This window comes from Bos indicus x Bos taurus, chromosome 13 (assembly GCF_003369695.1).
Source record: "Bos indicus x Bos taurus breed Angus x Brahman F1 hybrid chromosome 13, Bos_hybrid_MaternalHap_v2.0, whole genome shotgun sequence".
Taxonomy (NCBI): Eukaryota; Metazoa; Chordata; class Mammalia; order Artiodactyla; family Bovidae; genus Bos; species Bos indicus x Bos taurus.
In genome coordinates, this window is record NC_040088.1 from 10071101 (window position 1) to 10096851 (window position 25751).

The window sequence follows — 25751 nt, forward strand, 5'->3', positions numbered from 1 at the left end:
CTCGTACAGAGGTGAGTTACTCAAGCTACCAGTGTGGATCATGGCAAGCTGAGACCTCCCATCAGGCGCCCTGGTCCTGTCCCTCCACAACTTAATGAAGGGCTCTGCTGAGGGGCAGGGTCACACAATGGTTAAGAGCACGAGCCTGGAAATCAGACATCTGGCCTCAGGTCTTGGCTCTTCTGTTGCTCACTATGTAATCACGAGCAAGTTACTTAATCGCTTTGCAATTCAGTTTCTGCTGCTCTGAAAGGGGTGGAGGTGGCTATGAAAAACCACACAGCATGACTGCAATGATTAAAATATATGAGATGCTTACAAAGGATTAAGCACCACACCTGGCAGATATTAAGTGCCTAGTCATTAATGATTATCATTACCAGTTATAACGTCTATCCTCTTGGGTACAATTAATATACATATAAAAGAACTGTTTCTTTAAAAAAAAAAAAAAAGGTCTCTCTGGAATTTCCTCAGAAGCCAACACCAGTCTTAACATGAATTTTGATAGGTTTATATTATGGATCTAATGCACATTATGGTTTCCCTGGTGGCTCAGGGTAAAGAAACTGCCTGCGATTCAGGAGACATGGCAGGAGCCTCGGGTTTGATCCCTGGGTGGGGAAGATTCTCTGGAGGAGTAAATGGCAAACCACTCCAGTATTCTTACCTGGAAAACTCCATGGACAGAGGAACCTGGCGGGCTACAGTAGAGGGGGTCACCAAGAGTAGGACACAACTGAGTGTGTGTTTATGTGCATGCACACACATACACAATACACATTAACACAAGGATTCCAAAACAAACCAAAGTTCAGCAGAATGAAAACAGCATAGACTTTCGGACTAAGATTAAGAACCTTTATAGTTTTAGTCGCTCAGTCGTGCCCAACTCTTTGCGACCCCATGGACTGTAGCCCGCCAGGCTCCTCTGTCCATGGGATTCTCCAGGCAAGAATATTGGAGTGGGTTGCCATTCTCTTATCCAGAGGATCTTCCTGACCCAGGGATTGAACCTGTGTCCCCTGCATTGCAGGCAGATTCTTTGCCATCTGAGCTACAGGGAAGTCCCATAGACTTGGGAGTTCTTTCAATTTCCAACTCCAGTGTTTACTAGTCATATGACTATAAGCAAATATTAGCTACTGAAAAAACCACGGTGTCTGGGTCAGACAGTTGATTAGACATGACTCAAAAAAGAATTTTAGAATTAGAAGATAAATCCAGGGAAAATACTCAGAAAGTGGCACACAGAGATTTAAAAGATGGAAACTATAAAAGGGAAATAGCTGGCTGTCCAGGGAAGAAACAAAGGATACTGATAACTGCTATCAATCCTTGTGGAATGTATACTGGTACAAGCCTCTGGAGGACAATATGGCAAATGTGCAATTATGTCGTTTAAATAATTATTCAAACAAAAATTGTTCCTAGGAAATTTTTCCTGCTGCTGCTAAGTCGCTTCAGTCGTGTCCAACTCTGTGCGACCCCAGAGACGGCAGCCCATCAGGCTCCCAGGTCCCTGGGATTCTCCAGGCAAGAACACTGGAGTGGGTTGCCATTTCCATCTCCAATGCATGAAAGTGAAAAGTGAAAGTGAAGTCGCTCAGTCCTGTCTGACTCTTAGCGACCCCATGGACTGCAGCCCACCAGGCTCCTCCGTCCATGGGATTTTCCAGGCAAGAGTGCTGGAGTGGGGTGCCATTGCCTTCTCTGAAATTTTTCCTAGGAAACATTAAAAGGAAGGCAAAATTTATATGTAGGACGTTTGTTCCCTGCAGAGTTATTTATAATAGTGAAAAATAGACACAGCCAAAATGCCCAGCAATGGGGAAACGACAAAAAAACAGTTAAGTGTGATAAATATAAAAAGGACTATGCAAACAACATGGAAAATGTATATGCTTTTTCAGCAGAAAATAATCAGAAAGTAGAATATCTAGGCAAATTATTATCATATAGGAACTATACAGGCATGTGGTCAAGAACAGGAGTTATCTGCTGCAATGAGAGGACTTAGGAGTGAACCAATTTCTTTTGTGAGAAGGCACTGATACTGTTAGAATACTGCTAACATAAATAATTTTTAATACAGTTAATGAGAATAGAGGCAATTGAAATATCAAACCTTTTCTAAGGTAGTAAGTGAAAGTCTATTTATTATCACAAAATTTAAACTTGCAGAAACTTCAGTTCTGTATTAGTCATGAGTTCTATAATTTTTATAAACATGTGGACAAGTAGAACTATCAGGGACAAGGGAAAAAATACGATTGATAACTCTGCTTTTATTGAATAGGGGCACTGAGGCCCATACAAGGAGAAAGAATTGTCCAACATAACACAGACAGTATCTGAGTCAGGCTTGGTTGATCTCCTTTAAGTGTTTAAAAATCAATTCTGAAGAAGCAGTCGAATGTCTGAGATTTGCTTTAAATTAATTCAGTTTGCTATTTTGGGGGGAATAAGGCTGAAATATGATGGGCAGTGAGTTATTTTTGAAACTGGCTATATGTCCATAGAGGTTGTGACATTATTCTCAAAATTAAAATTAAAAATATTTTAATTTTCCATAGTGAAAAGTTTCAACTCCTACAGTAATGAGTAAAGATCTCAAAATAAGTGGCAAATCTAACTTGTGACTCAAAAATTGAATTATACAACCTGAAACAGATTGTGAACAAAGTTTATTTAATGTCACTTAGCTGTGACTATTGAGGCTTTTAAGTGGGTTTTTCCCTCATGGCTATAATAAAAGATGTATGTTTCTCATTAGACATGATAACACTCTCCAAGTTCAGAAACTGAACACACAACCCACTGAAGTAATGAGCACTTAAAATATGACAATTACATTTGGAACAAAATGAATTCTTTAAATTTAAAAAAAGCATAACACATGCACACACAACACACATGAATGGGTCAGCCAAGTTATATTACATAGGGATTATAATCATCTTCATAATTAAAGCCCTTACAACAAGGAGACGATATAGCACTTAGTCAATGAAAAGAAACAGGAGTCAGCAGCTCATTACTGTGAAACAAACAAACCTAACAAATTACATAGGCTAGCTATTAAAAAGAGTAAAAGAAAAACTAAATTTAGTACATAGCATTCACTTGACAATTTACGGAACACCAAATCTTTCATCCAGGGGATGAAATATACCCTAAGAACACTTTTGTAGTAAGAATTGAGACTAGCAGGGAGTGAAAATGTTTTTATAAACTCTTTGTGAAGTCGCTCAGTCGTGTTCGACTCTTTGCAACCCCATGGACTGTAGCCTACCAGGCTTCTCTGTCCATAGAATTTTCCAGGCAAGGATACTGGAGTGGGTTGCCATTTCCTTCTCCAGGGTATCTTCCCGACCTAGGGATCAAACCCGGGTCTTCCACGTTGCAGACAGACACTTTACTATCTGACCCACCAGGGAAGCCCATAAACTCTTTGTAAATATCCATTTTTAAGGCCATAAACAACAGTCCAAGGACTAAGAAGGAAAAAAAAAAAGATTCTTAAGTCAATGAAGAATTCAAAGTCCTATTAATAATTTACAGGATATACCATGATATCAGCAGTATTTTTGGTGGTATTTTTTTCCTCTGAGAATAACTCTAGAAAATAACTTGGAAAATAAATACAGTTGAAAGTACCTATTTATAATCCCTTTACCTACTTTTAATATTTGGTTGATTTTTCTCTAGCCTTTTGATTTTTTTTCCAGTCTTTTTTTTTTTAATGCACATATTAACATGTTAATTTATCTTTTTACTTTTATAAAGCTGGAATATTAATTTGCCTAGATCTTCAATTATTTTCTTGGGCCAAATTCCTAGAAATGGAATTTACTGAGTCAAAGGTTTGCTCTTTTTAAACTCTTAACATGCACTACATTCCAGAAAAGTCAGAGCAATTTACACATCCATCGGCAGTGTGACTACTCTTTCACCATCTGTATAATTCTGACCCAAAGTCAAACACAGATGATGAGCCTGGGCCCCAGACTAGAAAAAAGAAAACAAGAAAACCTTTTCCCTTCAGAAACAAAGGGCTGATTATAAATACACAGACCTGGAAGGTGAAAATTCCAGGGGGTTGCCTGAGAACCAAAGCCCTGGAAGAGTCTGTTCCAGCTGCAATAAACCAGCTGCGGTTCCCCTGAACTCACTGCCTTTTGGACTCTGTGGACCCGGCTTCCTCTGCTGGCATATTTCTACCCACCCTACTCACTGCCAACCTCCCTGCCTTTTCCCTCCAGGAATCTGTCAGTAATCCCCAGCCTAAATTAAATATTCTTCCACTCTGCTTCGCCAACACACCCAGATTACCTCTGCTTTAAAGCCCATTTTATACGCTGAAGTATAATTAAATGGTCTGTCTCCCAGACTAGACAACAGCTTCTTTCAGGGCACGGACTGTTTCTTCATTCTCTGCTGTATCCTCAGCATCTCGCAAAGTACCTGGGATACAGTAGCAGGCACTGAAGAGAAGTTTAGTGAATGAATCAATCAGTCACAAAGCAGCAGGTCTAAAGCACTGGTCAGAAAACTCTTTATGTCTGTAAAGGACCAGACAGCAAACATTTCAGGCTTTGGGGGCCACCTGGTCTCATTCACAACTGCTCAGCTCTGTCTCCATAATGCAGAAGTGGTCATGGATAATAAGCAAGGGGATGGACATGTTTGTATTCCAAGAAAACTTAACTGCCGAAGCCAGGTGGCAGGCCGGATTTGGCCTGTGGACCGTAGTTTGCCAAATAATCCCTGATTCAGAAGTTTAAAACTCAAAAGTTTTAAAAGATGAGGTACAAAAAAAAAAAAACACAATGATGAAAAGACCATAGATATTTAATGCTTTAGACCTACACAGAGTTTAGGCTACACTGTATGTTTAGAACTCAACTCAGTTATTATTATTACCACTTTGTACTCCCAAATTCCTGTCCTCTGTGACCTGGTCTGTGATGCAGAGAGACAGGGGAAAAGAAAAGAACTCAAAGGAGAGGGGAGGATGGCCCCCTTCGATGAGAACTGAGCACAGGTGTAAGGCCTCAGTCACAGGCCGAAGAAAAAGGACCAGCAGCATTAGAGGCGTGTTTAAACCAGAAGTGACTGAGGACTCTTCAATTTGTACACTCCCATCCTTAAGATACTGACTGAGAATTCAGAAACCCGATTTAGACACACAGACTAAAGATCATGAAAACAGACTGAAGATAATCCGTATGGTCAACAGCTCAGAGTTCCACTACACTCTGAATTACGCATCAAAACGATGTACGCACTACTCTAGAAGTAAAATGTGCAACAACAATACAAAGGAGAAGGGGGAGAAGCAAAAGAAGAGATACATGACAAAGAACCACACCAAAGTATGCTCCAAAGCGTTAGTCAACAGGGAAATGTAAATTAAAACCACTACGAAATACCACAACACGCCGGCTAGATGGTCTGCATTGACAAAGACCGCCCATACCAAGTGCTGGACCAGAAGCAGAACCACTGAAACTATTGATTTGGGCCATATGGACAGTCACTTAATCACTGAAATCAACAATGAACACTATAAATTAAAATAAAATAAACAATCACTTAGGGAGGAAAAAAGAAAAAACAATGTATGTGCTTGCCTCTGCAGATCAAGGAAAAGAAGAAAAAAAAAAATGATGACATTCAACAAGAGAATGGCTGTTCGGGTCCGAAAGTCAACCCTCACTGCTGCTGTTTCCCTGCCTCTGACTGCAGAAGCCAGCTTCCTCCCTCCTCGAACCCTCCACTGCTGCTGGAGAGGGTTGGAGCGAGGCCCCAGCGCTCTCGCTCCTTAGACTGCAGCCACAGAGTGGAGCCTCAAGACTGAGTCCATGTGGACCGAGAGAATCTGCTTTCTCTGGAATGCACGAGGTCTGCCTGTGAAGTCAGTCTGTTTAATCAGAGCCTTACTTTTCATCGTGCCTTCTTCTTCCTCGTCCTCCGTGTTGATCACCATGGTGCCCAGCTGGGACGGCAACGTGTCATCGTGCTCGATCATCGTATTGGCCCCGTCACTCATGCTGCTGGCTACTCGGACAGTGCCCATCTCATCCCCTGCTGCTCGGACCATCGTGCCAGAATCTAGCTCATCCTCCTCCTGGAAAAGGAGGAAATCTCAAATGAGGACTAATTTGATTAAAATGATCGAGTTTTCTGAATTACTCATATTCATCCTGCTGCAAATATTTCTGGATTTGAGGCTTATTCACAGAACTTAGAACACTCTTTTAATTCAAGTGTAGTTGGTGTACAGTATTAAATATGTCGTTGTTGTTTAGTCGCTAAGTTGTGTCTGACTCTTGCAATCCCATGGACTGTAGCCCGCCAGGCTCCTCTGTCCATGGGATTTCCTGGGCAAGAATACTGGAGTGAGTTGCCTTCTCCAGAGGATCTTCTTGACCAAGGGATCAAACCCACATCTTCTGCATTGGCAGGTGGATTCTTTACCACTGAGTCACCATTATATATGTTACAGGCGTACAGTATATTGATTCACAATTTCTAAAAGCTATACTCCATGAGAACACTCCTAGCCAACCAAAGAAGAGCATACATTTATCCATGTAAGAGCCGCATACCTAACCTGCATATTTTTTAACACTGCTCTAAGGAGCTAAGGTACACACCTCTGGAATCTCAGGGTTGTGAGAGAGTCTATCAGTGTAAAGTCTACATAGCTAGTATGGATACTAGATGCCCAAAAGAGCACAGAAAAACCCAGTCTCAGACCTGAATGTTCTCTTTCCTGAATAAAAAGTTAAACTGAAGAAAAGATTTGGAGGCAAAAGAATAAAATGTGGAAGTGTCTCAGGAAGCACTGGGAGAAGAACAAACATCCATCCAGCAAGCCCTGGTCCACGACAGGACACGGTGGGGCAAGGAGCCTTCCAGCTCCAGGCGGACGCCACAACTCTGACTCGTCTTACCTGGCTGACAATCACAAAATGACAAGCATTAATGCCCAAGGCCCACCGCAACGCCTGCACTCACAGAGTTTTCTTCCTCCTCCTGGTCCACCTCCCGCTGCTGGGCCTCCTGGCGTTTCAGCTTCACGTCCATGGCTTCATTAATCAAGTCCCGCAGTATGGACACTCCTTTGGCACTCTTGACAAACGGGTGCTTCAACAAGAAAGTTGAAGATGGTTTATGCGGCACTGGTGCCAAAATACCAGCCAGCACAGAGGAGGCCCTCTATAGTCTCTGCTGAACCAACCAGTGCATCTGATCATTCTCTTTATGCTTTGGACAACAGCCAACCCTAACTCACACTCTCACCTGATGCGAAGAACTGACGTATTGGAAAAGACCCTGATGCTGGGAAAGACTGGAGGCGGGAGGAGAAGGGGACAACAGAGGATGAGATGGTTGGATGGCACCACCAACTCGATGGACCTGAGTTTGAGTAGGCTCCGGGAGTGGTGATGAACAGGGAAGCCTGGCGTGCTGCAGTCCATGTGGTCGCAAAGAGTTGGACACAACTGAGCGACTGAACTGAACTCACACTCGCTTTATAACTCTGAGCAGGTACGTTCAGTTTTGCCCGTGCGTTTTTGGCTTGGCTGGAATGTTTCCTCCATTTCTAGCAACTCTAGAGAGTCTCAACAGGCTGGCATTGCCCCCCGAGAGGAAGCTCTGTAAATGTGTAGGGAGCTTATGGCTAAGATGTTTAGAGCACACAAGCTGCATGGGACAAAGGATAGGGAGCAGGGAAACAAGCAATCTCGATTAAAATGCAGAGGAGTCCCGTACAAAAACGAACAGCACAGATCCCCCATACCTCCCGAACGCCTCAGAATACAGACACACTTTGATACATGGACACTGACACATTTCTTCAACAGATAAGCATAGTCTGGTTACTTTGGGAGGTGATTTCGGAGAGAGGGGCATAAGTGGGATAAAGACACTGTTTAGAAATCACTGAATAGGTTACTCATGCTGCTTATTCTTTCTATTCAATGTCCTACAGCATTTCCAACTATGTATTTGGGTAAAAAGGATTTGGCAGCTTCCCAAGTGGCTCAGTGGTAAAGAATCCGCCTGCCAGTGCAGAAAATTCACGAGACTTGGGTTCAATCCCTGGGTTGGGAAGATCCCTTGGAGGAGGAAATGGCATCTCACTCCAGTTTTCTTGCCTGGAAAATCCCATGGACAGAGGAGCCTATCGGACTACAGTCCATGAGGGCGCAAAGAGTTGGACACACCTGAATGACTGAGCTTGCACGCATATGCAAAAAGATTTTAGTGCCAAAAGGTAGTTACTGCAGAAATACTAAAACCGGTCACAAATACGTACCAGATGTAAGCCCGAGTATTATGCACCTGGAAAAGGCACTTGAAACAGGGATATTGCTGACTTTCTTCAATAGAAAAAAGGACTTAAAACTTTTGGGATTTTTTTTTTTTCTGTACCATATGGCTTGTGGGATCTTAGTTCCCCAACCAGGGATTGAACCCAGGCCCTTGGCAGTGAAAGAGCAGAGTCCTAACCACTGAACCACTAGGGAAGTCCTTTATTAAAAATTTTTTTTTACTGAAGTATATAGTTAATTTACAATGTTGCACCAATCTCTGATGTACAGCAAAGTGACTAAGTTATACACATACATTCTTTTTTTATATTCTTTTCCATTATGGTTATCACAGAATACTGAATATATTCCCTGTGCTATACAGCAGGACCTTGTTGATCATCCATCCTAGGCTTAAAGTTTTTAACATTAATACCATCTTACAATTTTGTTGTTTGCCTGTGTACCACAATAAAAAAATTTATGCTGTGAAAGTTACACAGGAAAATTCCTTTCTGGAAGGGTGGGGGATGCTGTTGTTTTCCAGACTTGTTCTCATATTGTCCCCCGTGTTTATCTGTAATCCATTCTCTGTTCCCCACCACCCATCAGAAGATATGGGCTCCAGGGCTTTGCAAGAACTCTAGAAGTGGACAGGATGCCTTAATGTGTGGTGGGATTGAAATACGGGAGTTATCTTTTCTATAAAACTGTATCAATACCTCATCCAGGCAGGAAAAGAATTTGCCACTACTCAGAAAAAGGACCCAGCTCATCTGCAAGAGTAACTATTTCCTTGTTCTCTCCACTGGGCAAGTCCATAAGTTCATTTCCCTCCTCTTATACAAATCAGTCTGCTCTGTTACTACTTAACATTAGACTTCTGTTAGTATCCACCCACTCATTTTCCTGTGTTTCTTGAATGGAACAGTTTCTGTTCTTCTTACTGCTCTTAAATTTAAACTCATTCATGATGTTAGGTACAGGTGTCTGATTACTTCATTACATCTCTAAGTTGAAAAGCTGGAGCATTTCTATATTGACACATATATTACTTAATTATAAATAATTATCCTTATATTTCTCCATCATATCACAGATATTATACTGATTCTTTTTAAATTACGGGCATAAGTAGATTTTAGTATCTATGAGGTTCATTCCAAAAAGATAATAAGTATTAAAAAATTTGTATTGGTAAGGCAGCAATGGATCTGATATGACTGAAAAACACTGGCCTACCTCAACAATAGATTTATGTCAAATTCATAATATATTATCTTTTATATTTGAAAATGTTATTCAAAGTCACACATATTGTATCACTTAACCTTCACAACCAACTTATGGGGCAGGTACTTGATCTCTACTGTATAGATAAGAAAACTAAACAGAGAGGTTATGTTACTTGCCCAGGGTCACAGAGCTAGCGAACAGGAAGCCAGGATTCAAACCTGGGCATCAGGCTCCAGAATCCAAGCTCCTAAATATTAAGCAAGAAAGTGTGAAAGTGTTAGTCGCTCAGTTGTGTCTGACTTCTCGCGACCCCATGGACTGTAGCCCACCAGGCTCCTCTGTCCACGGAATTTTCCAGGCAAGAATAATGGAGTGGGTTGCCATTCCCTTCTTCAGGGGATCTTCTCGACCCAGGAATTAAACCCAGGTCTCCCGTACTGCAAGCAGATTCTTTACTGTCTGAGCCGACTAAGCACACTGCCTGCCAAATTCCACCCATTATTCAAGGCCCAAGGTCAGAAGCTACCTCCTCCAGGAAAGCAGTCCTGGCATCACCAGTTGAAAATGGTGGACCTACCACTGATCCCAGTTCTTTGCCAGAAGTAGGTATGGCTCTTCTGCTTTGGAATCAAAAAGACTTAGCTCCTAAGCCTGGCTTTGCTGTTTACCAACCAAGTGGCTCTAAATGAGCTAACCTCTCCAAATCTGTTTTCTCATCTATAAAAGTAAAACAACACTCCTCTCTCAAAGGGTGTATGTGCTGATTAAATGGCACAACATGTAAAGTATCTAGCACACAGCAGGTGCTCAATAAAGGCCAATTCCTGTTCTCTAATCCCATACAGCCCTGTATTTTCTTGCATGATTGTCCTGTTCAGCGATTTAACATTCTTTTCTATGTCTCTTCTAAGCAGTTACATTCAAACCTCACAGGAGGCAAGGAATATCTTAGAGCTCCTCACCATCTCCACGTGGGTGGGTCAACAGCATCTTGGATGGATAACTTGTGAATGAAACAGAGAGAGAGGCAGCATCCCAGGGTGAGTCATACCTGGAGGAGTTGAGTGGCTGTGGCTCTCTGCTCGGGGCTCTTGACAAGACACTGCTTCACAAAATCCATGAAGCTATCTGACCACAGTTCCGGCTTTCGGAATGTGGGGGGTGGGTTGGTAGGAATCATGAAGATGGCCTGGTTGGAAAGAAAAAAAAATGATTTGGCAAAATAAAAGTGATACTCCAATAAAAATGACTAGACATAACTTCGAAGTTTGATAAAATGATTTTCCTCTTCTCCTCTATAAGCCCATCCTAATTGCAACGAAAATCTAAGTATCTCAAAGTAGGAAGTATGACCATTAGAGCAGGAGTCCCCAAGAACCAGGCTGCACAGCAGGATGAGCAGCGGGCAGATGAACGAGGCTTCATCTGAATTTATAGCTACTCCCCATCATTCACGTTACCACCTGAGCTCCACATCTTGTCAGAACAGTGGCAATATAATAAAAGAAACGTGCTTGAATCATCCTGAAACCCACACCCACCCCAACCAGAGTGTGGAAAAATTACCTTCCACGAAACCGGTCCCTGGTGCCAAAAACGTTGGGAACTGCTGAGTTAGAGAATCTGACAGAGCTCTCCTGCTCCCTCCGCTTCTCTTCTCCCTCCCCCTCTGGCATATGTATTCTTGTCCCCTAAACAATAAACAGTCCATCCTAAAGGAAATCACTCCTGAATATTCACTGGAAGGACTGATGCTGAAGCTGAAGCTCCAACACTTTGGCCACCTGATGCGCAGAATTTGACTCACTAGAAAAGATCATGATGCTGGGAAAGATTGAAGGTGGGAGGAGAAAGGGACGACAGAGGATGAGATGGTTGGATGGCATCACCGAATCGATGGGACATGAGTTTGAGCAAGCTCCAGGAGCTGGTGAAGGACAGGGAAGGCTGGTGTGCTATAGCCCACGGGGTCGCAAAGAGTCGGACAGGATTAAGTGACCAAATTGAACTGAAACAATATCCAGCAAGCTTTGTTTGTTTTTTGCTGACCATGTTGCCTTTCAAAGTGAAAAGGCGAGCTCTAAGAGCATCGATATCCTGAACATGACCTCAGCTGTCAAATGTCCCTCCTTCCTGAAAGTTACCCCCACCACTGGACGCAAGTGGTAACTGCGAGGAGGTCATAAGCCCAGAAGTCCCCCCAAATCACAAAGGATTCACCACCCTCCAAGCCACGCCAACTCTACCTACATATTTGAAAATTAAAAACTGACCCACTACATTACATTGAAATTCTACGATTTCAAAAAAGAAACCTACAGGAGATATTGCAAGTTCCATTCCAGACTGCTGCAGTAAAGTGAATATCACAATAAAGCAAGTCGCATGAATTGTTTTGGTTTCCCAGTGCATATGACAGTTAGACTTACCCTATTCTGTAGTCTATAAGCATGCACCAGTATTATATCTAAAGAAACAATGTATATACCTTTAAAAATTACTTTATTGCTAAAAAATGCTAACATTCAACTGAGCCTTCAGGGAGTTATTTTGCAATAGTAACATCAAAAATCATTGATCACAGATCACCATCATGAAGAGGTCTAAAATATTGTGAGAATTACCAAAATGTCACACAGAGAGATGAAGTGAGCAAATGCTGTTGGAAAAATAGCACTGACAGACTTTCTTGATGCAGTTTTGCCACAAACCTTCAATTTGAAAAAATCCAATAAGGCAAAGTACAGTAACATAAGGTACGCTTGTAAAATTATTTATTGAGTTTCCAATAGAAAAGGTACAGATTTAAAAAAAATAAAACTCTTTGCAATAAGCAGCCTAAATTATGTTATTTGAATCTAAAAATAAAGCCAGTAAATCTTCCCATCCTTCTCCATTTCTGTCCCCCCCAAAAAGAGAGGTGCTTACCTTTGGGCATGTGAATAACTTAAAAAAAAAAAAACCTGTTAAGTCTATTAACAGAAGGACTGCTTAATCAGAGAAGAGGAGGAGCTGAGTTGGGTGGTATGGAAAAGACTCTGGAGCCTCTGAGGAAGGCAGGGGTCCAGGTCTTGTAACAGTGCTGTGCTGAGGTGTTCTGGGGGTGGGGAAAGTCAGGAAAACGCTTAATGTAGAAACACTGAAGGAGTGTCAATGGAGACACCTGTGGGCTCTTCACATTCCAGAACTGGATGTAGGTCAGGGAGCACAGAGCTTCTAGAAATCACACATGTAAATCCCTACCCAGGCCAGGCAGGAAGAAGACAACAAATGAATCCGGCCGGGTGTTAGCGATATGAGTTGAAAAGAATACTCTGCTTTCCTCTTAAGGCTAGTGTAAGAAACAGAGAAAACACGGCAATACATTATGACTGGTACGGGTGAACAGGGAACCGTGGTGGGCAGTGCAAAGCCCATGCCCTGTGTAAAGCAGAGGACTGCTTCACAGCTCCAGTTAACGTTGTTACGTTAAAATGTGAGCACCTGGGGACTTCCCTGGTGGTACAGTGATTTAGACTCCGTGCTTCCAGTGCAGGGGGTGTGGGTTCAATCCCTGGTTAGGGAACTAATATCCCACATGCTGTGGAACACGGTCAAAAATTCAAAAATAAATGTAAAACAATTTAATATGTGAGTGCTTGAATTACTAAAAACATACACTGCACAAGTCAAACCAATCAAGTCCTGCCAGAGGGATATCAATACACAACCTCTAGAATGAACAGGGGTGGATTACATTTGACTTAATTAGTGATTACAACTAGTGGAAGTGTATCATCTGAAGTCTAGATTGACACTTCTCAATTATTTACAATTAATTCATTTACTGTTTGGTACCTAACCAAGACACCCATTTAACTCAGTTTCTCATTATCACCAGTAACTGACCATCCCACTGGTTTTCTGTCCATTTCCTTACCCTCATTGGATGGATATCAGCATATGGAGGCTTTCCTTCAGCCATTTCTATGGCTGTTATTCCCAATGACCAGATGTCTGCTACACAGTTGTACCCAATTTCCTGGATCACTTCTGGAGCCATCCAAAAAGGTGTTCCTATCACTGTATTTCGCTTGGCCATGGTATCCTGAAACAGAAAGGAGAGAGATCAACATTAATCATTCAAACTGTTGAGAAAGAGTCCCTTCTAACAATAGTAATTGTCATGGGCTTGAAATACATATACAAACCATACTTAAACACGATCAAGTAAGTAAGTCACAAAACAAATTCAAATGACATTGAAACGTAAAAGATTCTCAATCAATTATTAAAACACAAAAGTAACTGTCAACCAGTTAATGGAACACCAAAATGAGATTGACAAAAATTAAAAAGATTACTAATAACTCATATGGATAATAGCATAGAAAAAAATCAGGTATCAAAATACAATGATAAAGGAACACAAGTTGGTACAATGTTTTAGTAGGCAATTCAGCAATATTTATTAACTTTAAATGTCCATATCCTTTGACTGAAATCTAGTTCTAGAAATGTATCCTACGTATAAGTATCCCAAGATAGATGCACAAGTATTGTAAAAATAATAATAATAGAAGGGCTGGAAAAGGAGCATCTGTCTATTCATTTGTAAAACTATACACTTGAATTCCTAACTTATACTTTCAGCAAAATAGGTTAAAATTTTAAACGTAAAGAACAAAATCCAAAAAGCACTCAAGGAAAGTACAGATTAATAATTATATAAGGTTGGAGCAGAAAAGGACTTTTAAAACATGACATCATGAAGATGGGAGTATTTTTCAAGTTGATTTATGATTGAACACAACCTCAACACAATTCAATTCAATCCCAACCAAAATCTAAATGAAGTTCCACTGCTTATTCTTATTTTTATTGCTTGCGAGTTTAGTGTCATATCCAAAAAATCACTGCCAAGACCAAGGTCAAGGAGGTTTCCCCCTATGTTTTCTTCTAGGAGTTTTTGGGTTTGAGACCTTACATTTATTCTGATCCATTTTGAGTTAATTTTTGTGAGTGGTGTAAGAAACAGGTGTAGTTTTACTCTTCTGCATGTGAGTACCAGCTTTTCCCAAGAACATTGATTAGAGACCAGCTTTTCCTCGTCGCGCACTCTTAGCTCCCTTGTCAAATGTTAACTGCCTATATAAGCGCGGGTGTATTTCTGGGTTCCTGACTCCAGTCCACTGGTCTATGTGTGTATTTTTATGCCAATACTATATTGTGTTGATCACTTTAGCTTTTTAACATAGTTTGAAATCAAGAAGTACGAAGCCTCCAGCTTTGTTCTTCTTTCTCGGGACTGGTTTGGATATATGGGGCCTTTTCTAGTTCCATATGAATTCAAGACTGTTATTTTCTATTTCTGTGAAAACCATCAATTACTAAAAACAACTGATACTTTAAATTTATAATATCTTTTACACAGCACCAAAAGAATTTTTCTTTTCAATTTGGTTTCCTTATTAAGATTGTAATTTAGGTAATACTGTTTGGTATTGTTTACTTATGTGTTAACAACAAAATCTTTTGAAGGGCCCACAAATCACAATATGGAGTAAGTTCCTGAGGTGGTGGTGGTGGTTTTTTTTTAAATAACATCAAAGCAATTTTTTAATTGTTTTTCATTTAAATTTTTTAAAAATAAAAAATCCACACGATACAGCTCTAAAAAAACTATATATGCATATAGCTTTCTACGACCCAGTTCAGTTCAGTTCAGTTCAATCGCTCAGTCGTGTCCGACTCTTTGCAACCCCATGAATCGCAGCACACCAGGCCTTCCTGTCCATCACCAACTCCCAGAGTTCACCCAGACTCACGTCCATCGAATCGGTGATGCCATCCAGCCATCTCATCCTCTGTCGTCCCCTTCTCCTCCTGCTCCTACTACCCAAGAAACCTGATACATGACATTGCTGCAAATTTTTGTATAGATCTGTCTAGAACTCGGTTTTCTACACATATTTCACACATCTCATGTATTTTACAAAATCAGATAATTTTAGACATCCTGTTTTGAAAGCATAGTGTTTTTCATTGCCATGCACTACTGAGGTAGGAGGAAAATCAAGAGCCTGTGTTTTGGAACCAAATGAGGAGCATGCTTTCAGTAAAGCAGATGCCAACTGCTACCTAAAGGCTGAATGAGATGACATTATGTCTTATTCAAGGAAAGCTGATTAGATTTAATTTTTATTCCTTTTGTAAATATGATGATGTAGACCAAAAGAATTTAAACGTCCACTCTATCATTTCTTGCTTTAGCTTTTATTTTTTTTCAAGCTAAACAGAGTTAAACTATGGTACCTGAACCCCAGGAAAGGATCTAAAATAATCTACCAGCTCATTTGTAACCTATTGGCACATTCTTTAATTTTTTAAAACACAATTATATCAAATATTACACTTTTAAATAAATAATGAAAAAGAACAGTTCTCAAGAAAGACCTGAAAGTTACCAACACAAGTAACACTTTCACTTACTGTAAGTTGACCTGCTACCCCAAAATCTGCAAGTTTTGCATGACCTTCTGTATTGAGCAAAATATTTCCTGCTTTGATATCTCGGTGTATTTTTCTCATAAAATGAAGATATTCCAGTCCCTTAAGTGTTGACTGTAATATTGTAGCTATTTCATCTTCTGTTAACTGAAAAAATGAGAAATTAAAATTCTATTAGTTTACATCAGCACATTTGAAAAAGGAGAAAAAATTTCGATTCAAACTCCTCTTCTAGACTATAAATAAGATCTTATTCAAGGTGTAAAATAGCATTTGACAGCTTATAGTACCATTGCGGAGAAGACAAGGGCACCCTACTCCAGTGCTCTTTGCTTCGAGAATCCCAGGGACTGGGGAGCCTGGTGGGCTGCCGTCTATGGGGTCACACAGAGTTGGACATGACTGAAGCGACTTAGCAGCAGCAGCAGCAGCAGTACCATTGCTATGCTGACTACTCCCAAAGTTATATTTCCAGGCCAGATCTCTCCCCAAAAATCAGATTTATATATCTTCCCACACCAGCTGAATACCTAACAAGCATCATAAGCATAACATGTCAAAATCAAATTCTTTATTTTTACCACCACCCTACCCCTTTCCATACCACCCACCTACTCTATTCTTCACACGTTCTTCTCTCAGTAAAAGGCAATTTAATTCTTCTAGCTGCTCTGGTCAAAAATCTTGAAGTCATCCTTGACTCTTCTCTATCTTCAAACTATATGCAATTATATCCTCTGGGTTCACCCTGATTTAAACCACCATCATGCCTTGCCTGAATTATTCTAATAATCTCCTAATGGGTCTCGCTGCTTCTGCCCTTAACCTTATAGAATGTATAGTCCACACAGCAGCCATAACTAACCTTTTAAAATATAAGCCAGGGACTTCCCTGGTGTTTCAGTCCATAAGACTCTGCTCTCCCAACACAGGGAGCCTGGGTTCGATCCCTGGTCAGGGAACTAGATCCCACATGTTGCAACTAAGATTCAGTTCAATATCTGCTCAAAATCCCCATGGCTTCCTAAGTCACTCAGAATGAGAGCCAGTCCTCACTAAGGCCTCACCCTATCTGGCTCCCAGCTACCTTCATCTTCTACCACTTTCTACCTCTTCATCCTGTTTCAGCCACATAGGCTTCCCTGCTGTTCCTCAAACACTCTAAACACACTCCCACTTCTGGGCCCTTTTATCTGTTCTCTCTGCCTGCAGTGCCCTTCAACCAGATTTCTGGATGAGATGGTTCCTTACGTCATTGCCTCTGCTCAAATGTCACCTCATTAGGAAATCAGAGAGGCCTTTGCTAGCTCCCTCCACTTCTAGATCATTCTCTATCCCCTTATCCTGCTGCTGGTGCTGCTAAGTCGCTTCAGTCATGTCTGACTCTGTGCGACCCCAGAGACGGCAGCCCACCAGGCTCCCCCGTCCCTGGGATTCTCCAGGCAAGAACACTGGAGTGGGTTGCCATTTCCTTCTCCAATGCATGAAAAGTGAAAAGTGAAAGTGAAGTCGCTCAGTTGTGTCCGACTCTTAGCGACTCCATGGACTGCAGCCCATCAGGCTCCTCCGTCCATGGGATTTTCCAGGCAAGAGTACTGGAGTAGGGTGCCATTGCCTTCTCCGTCCCCTTATCCTGCTTATAGCTTAATGCAACACTATCACCATCTCACATACTATACATAATCTGTACACCTATTCATGTGACGTCTTCCCTATTACACACGTGAACTCCATTTTAAAATGCCTTTGATTAGGTTACTACTGAATTCCAGCACCAAGAAAGCCTCCTGGCACATAGTAGGTCCTGAAAAAAATATCTGTTAAACGATGATGAATAAATGTAAGCAAAAATGCAGGAGACTGACACAGAATACCTGATCAGTCCAATGCTGACTCTGTGCTGATCCCAGCCCAGTTCTAAACAAACTCAATCAACAGACTTTGAATCAGTACCCCTCATGACAAACAACTCATAATTAGAAGAGAATAGGCAGTGGTGCAAAAAATACATGATTTGGGTTTAGAAAGATCTAGTCTTTAGCCTTGGCTCTACTTCCTCAATATGACTTAGGCAAGTTATCTAGTAATGTCTCTGAATCTCAGTTTCTCAATCTAGAAAAATAGGCAAATCATCTTTTTTCAAGAGTGTCACAAAAATCAAATGATACATTAAGGCATGGAAGAATTCATGGAGTTTAATAACTAGAAAATGCACTTCTACAAGAGCAGGGACATTGTTCTACTGACTACTGGATCCCAAAGGCCTAGATCAGTGTTCTAGAAATACTTACTAAATGAATAAGCAAAGAGTTTACGCAACTGAACTGCAACTAGAAACCATGACTCCTAGCTTTTCTCCCAGCCACCACAGTAACAGCACACTATCTTTCACAGAGAGGAATCTGATGAGGAGGACTTAGTGGAAGTTAACCTGTGAACACCTGGGTAGAAGGAGAAAACCCAACCAACTTTAAACACTCAGAACTCATTGCTGGGCTTTCCTGGTGGCTCCGTGGTGGAGAATCTGCCCACCATTGCAGGAGACACAGGATCAATCCCTGATCCAGGAAGATCCCACATGCCATGGGGCAACCAAGTCCATGCAGCACAACTACTGAGCCTGTGCTCTGGAGCATGAGAGCCGACACTACTAAAGCCCACGCGCCTTAGAGCGCGTGCTCCGCAACAAGAAAAGCCACCGCAATGAGACGCTTGTGCTCTGCAACTAGAAAGTAGCCCCCACTTGCTGCAACGAGAGAAAAGCTGGCAGAGCCAAAAAATAAAAAAGAACTCATGACCTAGCTAAGATTTGATAGTCATTTTTCCCCCAGTAAGAAACAAGTAAACCACTTCACTGGACTAGGTTGGTTGGTATTGAAACTGCCACATTTAGTAGACATCAAAAAGCAGAGAGGGGAAAGAACCATGGAAAGGGGGAGATGCAACAGCCATCTGTCTAGATACATTAGTAGGAGAGTGTGCATGAATACAGGGCAAAGAAAAGAAGACAGTGTGAGAACCCAGCACGGCTGCATGATTCCAGAAGGTAAACTTACCGTTTTATTTCGTAATCGAATAATATCAGATACAGAACCAGCCCCACAGTACTCCATCACGATCCACAAGTCTGTGTTCTTAAAGTAACTGCCGTAATATTTGACTACATGAGGGCTAGGGAGAGAGACAATACTAATCAGTGGAACAACCTTCAAACATCCCTATGAATTCATGCTGTAAAATACGTGAAAATCCATTTCTCAGCTCCAAAGATCAGTTATTTATGTTTAAGGTTCAAACGGGCACCCTCTTGGTAAGAAATTAAAGTAGTATTGATTTCTGAAGGGCAGTAAATAACAGCGGTGCAAAAACTGTGTAGGTTCCTTAACCCAGCGTTTCTAAGTCTGCACCTCACCCTAAGAAAAGACACACAGATTTCAAAAAGAAAGAGTTACCATGGTCACAGAACTACTTAAAAAACTGAAAATTTAGATACCATCCAAATGTCTGACATTAGGGAGTTTATTTAAGAAATAATGATATATCCGTATAAAGGAATAACCACAAGTCCATGGAAAATGTAATAGAAGAATACTTGATGAGAAGATTCTGCTTACCAAAAAACAAACAAAAAATGCAGGTTACATAACAGACAGCACAGTATAACTCCAAAAAGACATACGGAAGGACATGTATGCCAAGGAGTATTTAACAATGATTATCTCTCCAAAGGGAAATGTGGTTTTCCTTTCTTATTTGCATTTTCCCAAGAAGTCACATATACTTTGTAATAAGGAAAAATAAAACTACACTACAATCTATTGTAAGGGAAAAATATTCAGAATCAGACCTGAAATATAGAATCTTGAAGAAAGATTTCAGGAAAAAGTCAAAATCCCTTTAAAATGAAATAATTAAAAAAAAAAAAAGAATGTGTCTTCTGAAGCTACCAGCTCTACCTAGCTAGATCATTATCAGAGCTAAGTAATATTGCACAATGTAGTAACGGAAGAGGCAAAAACCAACTCAGCTGATCTAACTCTCAAAATTTCAAATGCCCCTTCATCCTTGGGAAACATGCCAAAATGACAGGATATCAGGAAAACACACACACACATGCAAAATGCATATTAATGAAGAAATGGATGAATAACTCTCTTAAGATACATATCACCACATCTGTGCTGCCGTCTCTGAATTTCTATAGTATTTCTATAGTACTGTCTCCATAAGGCAATTACTGCCAGGTATTCACTGCTGGAATATATCCTATACCATCATGCATCATCAACTATATAAGCCTGGCCTGTCCAACTACAGTCTGCAAACTCCAGGAGGACAAGCGTGCTGCCCTGTATTTCTCTGTATTCCTTATGATGTTTAGCACAGAGTAGGCTCTTTGAAATCCCTCATCTTTAGAGACATGCGTACACTGTGTTTGAAACACAGCTCTTACACAGCCTATCAAAAGTGGCAAAGTCCAACTTGCCCACTGGAAAGAGCTGCCGTCATATATCTTATGCACAAGACAAAAGAAACTGCTACCAAAAAGAAAAGAAAACAAAACAAAACAAAAAAAAACTGCTACCTTACTCTGGTCCTTCCAAACAAGAAAAAGGAGGGTTTTAGCCAGTTGAGAGTAACCACAAAAGTATCATGAAAAAAAAAAAGGGGGGACTTTATTGGTGGTCCAGTGGTTAAGACTGTTTCTTCCAAAGCAGGGGATGCAGGTTCGATCTCTAGTTGGGGAACTAAGATCCATGAGGAACGTGTCTCATGGCCAAAGCACCAAAACATAAAACAGAAGCAGTATTGTAACAAATTCAATAAAGGTTTTATAAACATGGTCTAGGGCTTCCCTGGTGGCTGAGATGGTAAAGAATCTGGCTGGACTGCGTGAGACCTGGGTTCGATTTCTGGATCAGGAAGATGCCCTGGAGAAGGAAATGAAAACCCACTCCAGTATCTTGCCTGGAGAATTCCTTGGACAGAGAAGCCTGGCAGGCTACCGTCCACGGGGTTGCAGAGAGTCAGACACAACCGAGCAACTAACACTTCAAAAACATAGCCTATATAAAAAAATCTTTAACAAATTTACTCCTGAAAAGTAAAAAAAGAAAGGTGGGGAGAACAGAAGTGATTGCACTCAGAAGTCTACAAGACTTAAGGGCTCCTGGGCAAAATGCCTAGCAGGTAGCCCCATCTATCTTAAGCTTTACCAACAGGAGAGACTGAGTTGATCTGGTGACCCAAAGAGCTTCAGAAGGATGAAGACAGGCTTGGGCTGCAAGACTTTGTCATTCTCAACTCCCAGGACCTACCCCAGCCCCTCAGTTTGTGTTTCTCAATCTGAACTGAGGAAGCCTGCTCCCCTGCAGTGACCCCACCATGTTGTCATGGAAATTCGGGGCAAACCACGTGCATTTCTGCGGTCGCCTGCTGGCCCGACTTCCTGCTTGCAGCATTTGACAAATCTTAGTTCCTCAAAATTAAAACACTTAACTACTCTCAACTGGAATAGTTTCTTAAACTTGTGAAGGAAGGGACAGAACAGTAATATATGAACAAGTGTTCTCTTTTCATAGGACCTTTTGCTAAGACCTAAGGTTTCTGGAAGTAAAAGCATTTGAACTATCTCTTCTGAGCTGTCTGTAGAAATGTTTTCTCAGAAGGAAGTAAGAGAGATCATTATCAAAAAAAAAAAAAAAAAAACGGCTAGCCAGCACCACCTTCTGCCTTTTGCCTCTTCTTCCTAGTTTTGAAACGGGCTAAACTGAAACAAAACAAAACAGTGCAGAAATAGAAACTCTGAAAGTTTAGCTGCTGAAACACACAAACTTTTTCACCATTTTTTTTTCTGAAAAGAAATGTGTAGTAAGTCCACTAAACTCTCCCTTTTGCAAAATATCTAAGTCGATGCAATTCTAGGAGTCAAACTCTAAATTACGGCAAATTCAAAACTGTTATTATCTCCATAGCAACACCATAAGCCTTTACCTGTCACATTGCTGCATGATAGAGATTTCTTTGATTATCTCCTGCAGGTCTGATTCCACAGGAACTTGCTTAATAGCAACAATCTGACCGGTCTCTTTATGAATAGCTTTGTACACGCTGCCATAGGACCTGTAATTGGGGCGACAAGGATACTTACAAAGTCAAAACAAGCCAAGAGATTAAAAAGTGCTTAAATACAAACAACTCACCATTCTAATTTACATCCCCAGGTGCCCAAGACATAAGTACTTAGCTACACTTGCAAAACTGAGATAGCTAAAGTATTGATACTTTGGGGGAAAACTGTCCTTAAGAGAACTACCATCTTATAAACTTCCCATTTAAAGTTTACTGAATGTATGAGTATGAAATAACAGTCATAAGGACAGTAGCTACCACATCTGCTGTCTGCTGGAAGCAGCATCCTCTGAGGTTCACCCTTACAGAAAAGCCATGAAAGGGTCATTATCTCTATTTTACAGGCAAATGAGAAAAGGTTCAGAGAAGTTACATGACTTGCCCAAGGTTACATTAAGTGATAAATAAGCAGTCAGTCCAGGATACGCATCCAGGAGTGTCAGAACACAAAGCCTATATTCTAAAAAAAAAAAAAAGCCTATATTCTCTCTACATTCGTATCGGGGCAAAAATCCATGGGAGGGGTCTTTTTCTTGCACTCATTCTAGCATCACAAGGTCTTTTAGTCCTTGCTCCTCTTACTCGCAATAATCTTTAAAATATTGGGAAATTTTTACTCCTCTTTAACTCTTTTTATCTTTCACTTCATCTGCCCTTAAGAGTTTACTGTCAAGATAAATAAAAGGTTGGGTAGCCTTTCAATTTGGGGGCTACAAGAGCAAGACATTTAGAATCTAAAGACCTAGGGCTGGAGTCCTACCACCACAACTTATCCACATTATTACAGTACTACATATCAGACATATTATTAACCTCGTACCTCAATTTTCTCACCTGTAAAATGACAACAACATTACAAGAGAATTGCAATGGTTAAATGAGATATCATTATCATTATCTTACATAGATTGTATTTTCACTTAAATCCTGGATGGCTGTCAGTGAAATAATGAGCAAACTGTCTTTCATAGTTTCCAAACACACCTGTTTCTTCATACTCCCTTGGTGAAAAGAAAGATCAAAATAACAGCACCTAATACATCAAAGTAGCTGAGTGCTCTAGCTAACAAAATGCTACTCAAGGATTGTTTCAATGTGAAAGTCACACAAAAGTTTTTTTTAATGTCTATGCAAAGCACATAAAAAATTTCCATTCCATCAGACTTTTTCATTGGCAAAACTAATATAATGATATTTAAATGTTGCCTAAAACTTATTTTTTGCAAGGGAAAGACAACCACTGACCATGTGTGGAAGATCCAACCACTGCCTCTTCTTCCTTGGCCACTGGAAAAAGCTGCCATCATGTATCTTATGCACAAGACAAAAGAAACTGCTACCAAAAAACAAAACTGCTACCTTACTCTGGTCCCTCCAATCAAGAAAAAGGAGGGTTTTAGCCAGTTGCGAATAACCACAAAAGTATAATGAAAAAAAGAAAGGGGGACTTCCTTGGTGGGCCAGTGGTTATGACTGTGTCTTCCCATGCAGGGGGTGCAGGTTCGATCCCTAGTCAGGGAACTAAGATCCACGGGAAACATGCCTTGCCTTATCTTCCTTGATAAGATAACCCCAAGATTTGTAAGCAAATCTTTGTGACCAAATGCTTGGTCCCAGGAGATAAAGGCTGGTGGTCCAAGCCAGTCCCAGAATTCTGATCCCTTTCTGCCAGTGACTGAACTAGCAGTAAGTCTAAGACCTAGTACACAGACCAGTGAAATCTGAGAGGAATTCTTTAGAAGGGTCCCTGGGAAAGACCTTCTTCCCTGATAAAAAAAAAGAAGCAAACAAGGTGGCCCATTTTCTCCTGCCACTTCCTTTCCTGCTTCTAAAGTGGCCATCTTGAGACTGTGAGACTTACACAAATGCTAAATTGTTATCAAACACTTAGCCATTCTGGAATCTTTCACCCCCAGATTTTTCTGCTAGTTATTAAATGCCCTTACTGGTTAGCCACTATTGGTTGGGTAGTCTGTAACTTTCATCCAAATTTATTCTTGATACCCTAGGTCAGGGGTCCCCAACTCCCTGATAGGAACCAGGTTGCACAGCAGGAGGTGACTGGTGGAGGGCAAGTGAGTGAGTGAAGCTCCATCTGTATTTGCAGCCGCTCCCCAATGCGTGCATGACCACCTGAGCTTTGCTTCCTGTCAGATCAGCAGTGGCATTAGATTCACACGGGAGCACAAATCCTACCTAAAGTCAAGGCAGAATAGCCTGAGATTGCCACAGATGAGAAGTAAAGTGAATAATAAATTCAATATGCTTGAATCATTCTAAAACCATTCCCCTCATTCCCGGTCCCTGGAAAAACCGTCCTATATGAAACTGGTCCCTGGTGCCAAAACTGCTGGGGACCACTGCCCTAGGTCCCATATGTGTAAAAAAGTTCTTTATTTCATCTTCACTTTGGAATGAGTTTTGCTGGATATAGAATTCTTCTTTGACAACAGCTTTCTCTCAGCACTTGTACTGTAGTTTATCAGCTTCTATTGTTGTAGAGAAGTCAATTCTCATCGGGTTATCATTTTTCATGGGTAATCATGGGCAATCTCTCCCATAATTTTAAGACTGCCTCTTTATCCTTCACATTCTGTAATTTTACTATAACTAGAAGCCGATTTATTCGGCACTTCATAAACTTCTTCAGTCTGCAGGCGTATGTCTTTCTTCAAGTCTGGAAATTTCTTAGTATTATCTCTTTATTTCCTGTCTCTTCCAACTTTCTTCTAGAGCTCCTACTGGACCTAGAGTGGACCTTGTCAATCCATGCTGTCTCCCTAGTTTCCAACACTGCATTTCCGTCTTGCATTTTGTGATCAGTCTCATTTCTAGCTTTCAACTCCCAAATTCTCTTTTCAGTTTGTCCAGTTGACAGCTTTTGCAATTTACTGGGCATTAGAACTTCAATTGTTGTAGTTTTCATTGTCAGGCCCCTCAGCTGTTTCTTTCTCATGGGGCTGTTTATGTTAATAATTTTGTGTTTGTCTTTTAAGGATTTTATTCCCTCCTTTTATCTTTTTGAAAATTGTAAACAAACATGAAATTCCAGACTGCTCCATTATTTCTATTTCCTTGGGTGGGAATTTCCTACTTGTTACGTCTGTTGATTATTTAATGGCACTGGATTTCCTCATATGGGTTTCATTTTACTTTGAATGATTCTTTTCTATACAGTGTTCACTGTTCTTGAGCATTTCATGACATCATGATGGTTTCATGATTCCCTTAGCTCAGTTATCGATTAAACTAGGTCTTGCATTAGGATTTAGGGTTTTCAGCCCTCAAGACACCATACCTGAATACACTCCAGGCCCAGTTCCTATAGTCAGAATAGTCCCTCTTTTTCCCCAGGCCACAGGCAACTGATACAAAAATTTCCTGCAGGAAGCCCAATCTCCCGAAAACAACATGGCATGCTTTACTTTCCTATTACTATGATAACTATCTTTTCTATCCCTGGTCTATAGCTGGCTATGTATTCTTATATTTTAAAAAACTAATTTTCATTCATTATTCTTATATATTTGAAATGGAAAGGAGAGGTTCCTGCATGCACTGAGAAAT

At 40.8% G+C, this 25751-nt stretch overlaps 1 protein-coding gene across 1 annotated transcript in view; it reads right to left on the reverse strand.

Annotated features, from left to right (window-relative positions):
- The window catches only part of STK4 (serine/threonine kinase 4), a 90208-nt gene that overhangs the window by 55533 nt on the left and 8924 nt on the right, over window positions 1–25751 (reverse strand). The window contains exons 3-9 of the mRNA XM_027558464.1: window positions 22047–22175; window positions 19109–19223; window positions 16035–16199; window positions 13483–13650; window positions 10615–10752; window positions 7027–7155; window positions 5947–6133 (exon numbers count right to left, since the gene is read on the reverse strand). Of these exons, the coding sequence (XP_027414265.1) occupies window positions 5947–6133; window positions 7027–7155; window positions 10615–10752; window positions 13483–13650; window positions 16035–16199; window positions 19109–19223; window positions 22047–22175 (1031 nt within the window). The remainder of the gene's footprint in view (window positions 1–5946; window positions 6134–7026; window positions 7156–10614; window positions 10753–13482; window positions 13651–16034; window positions 16200–19108; window positions 19224–22046; window positions 22176–25751) is intronic.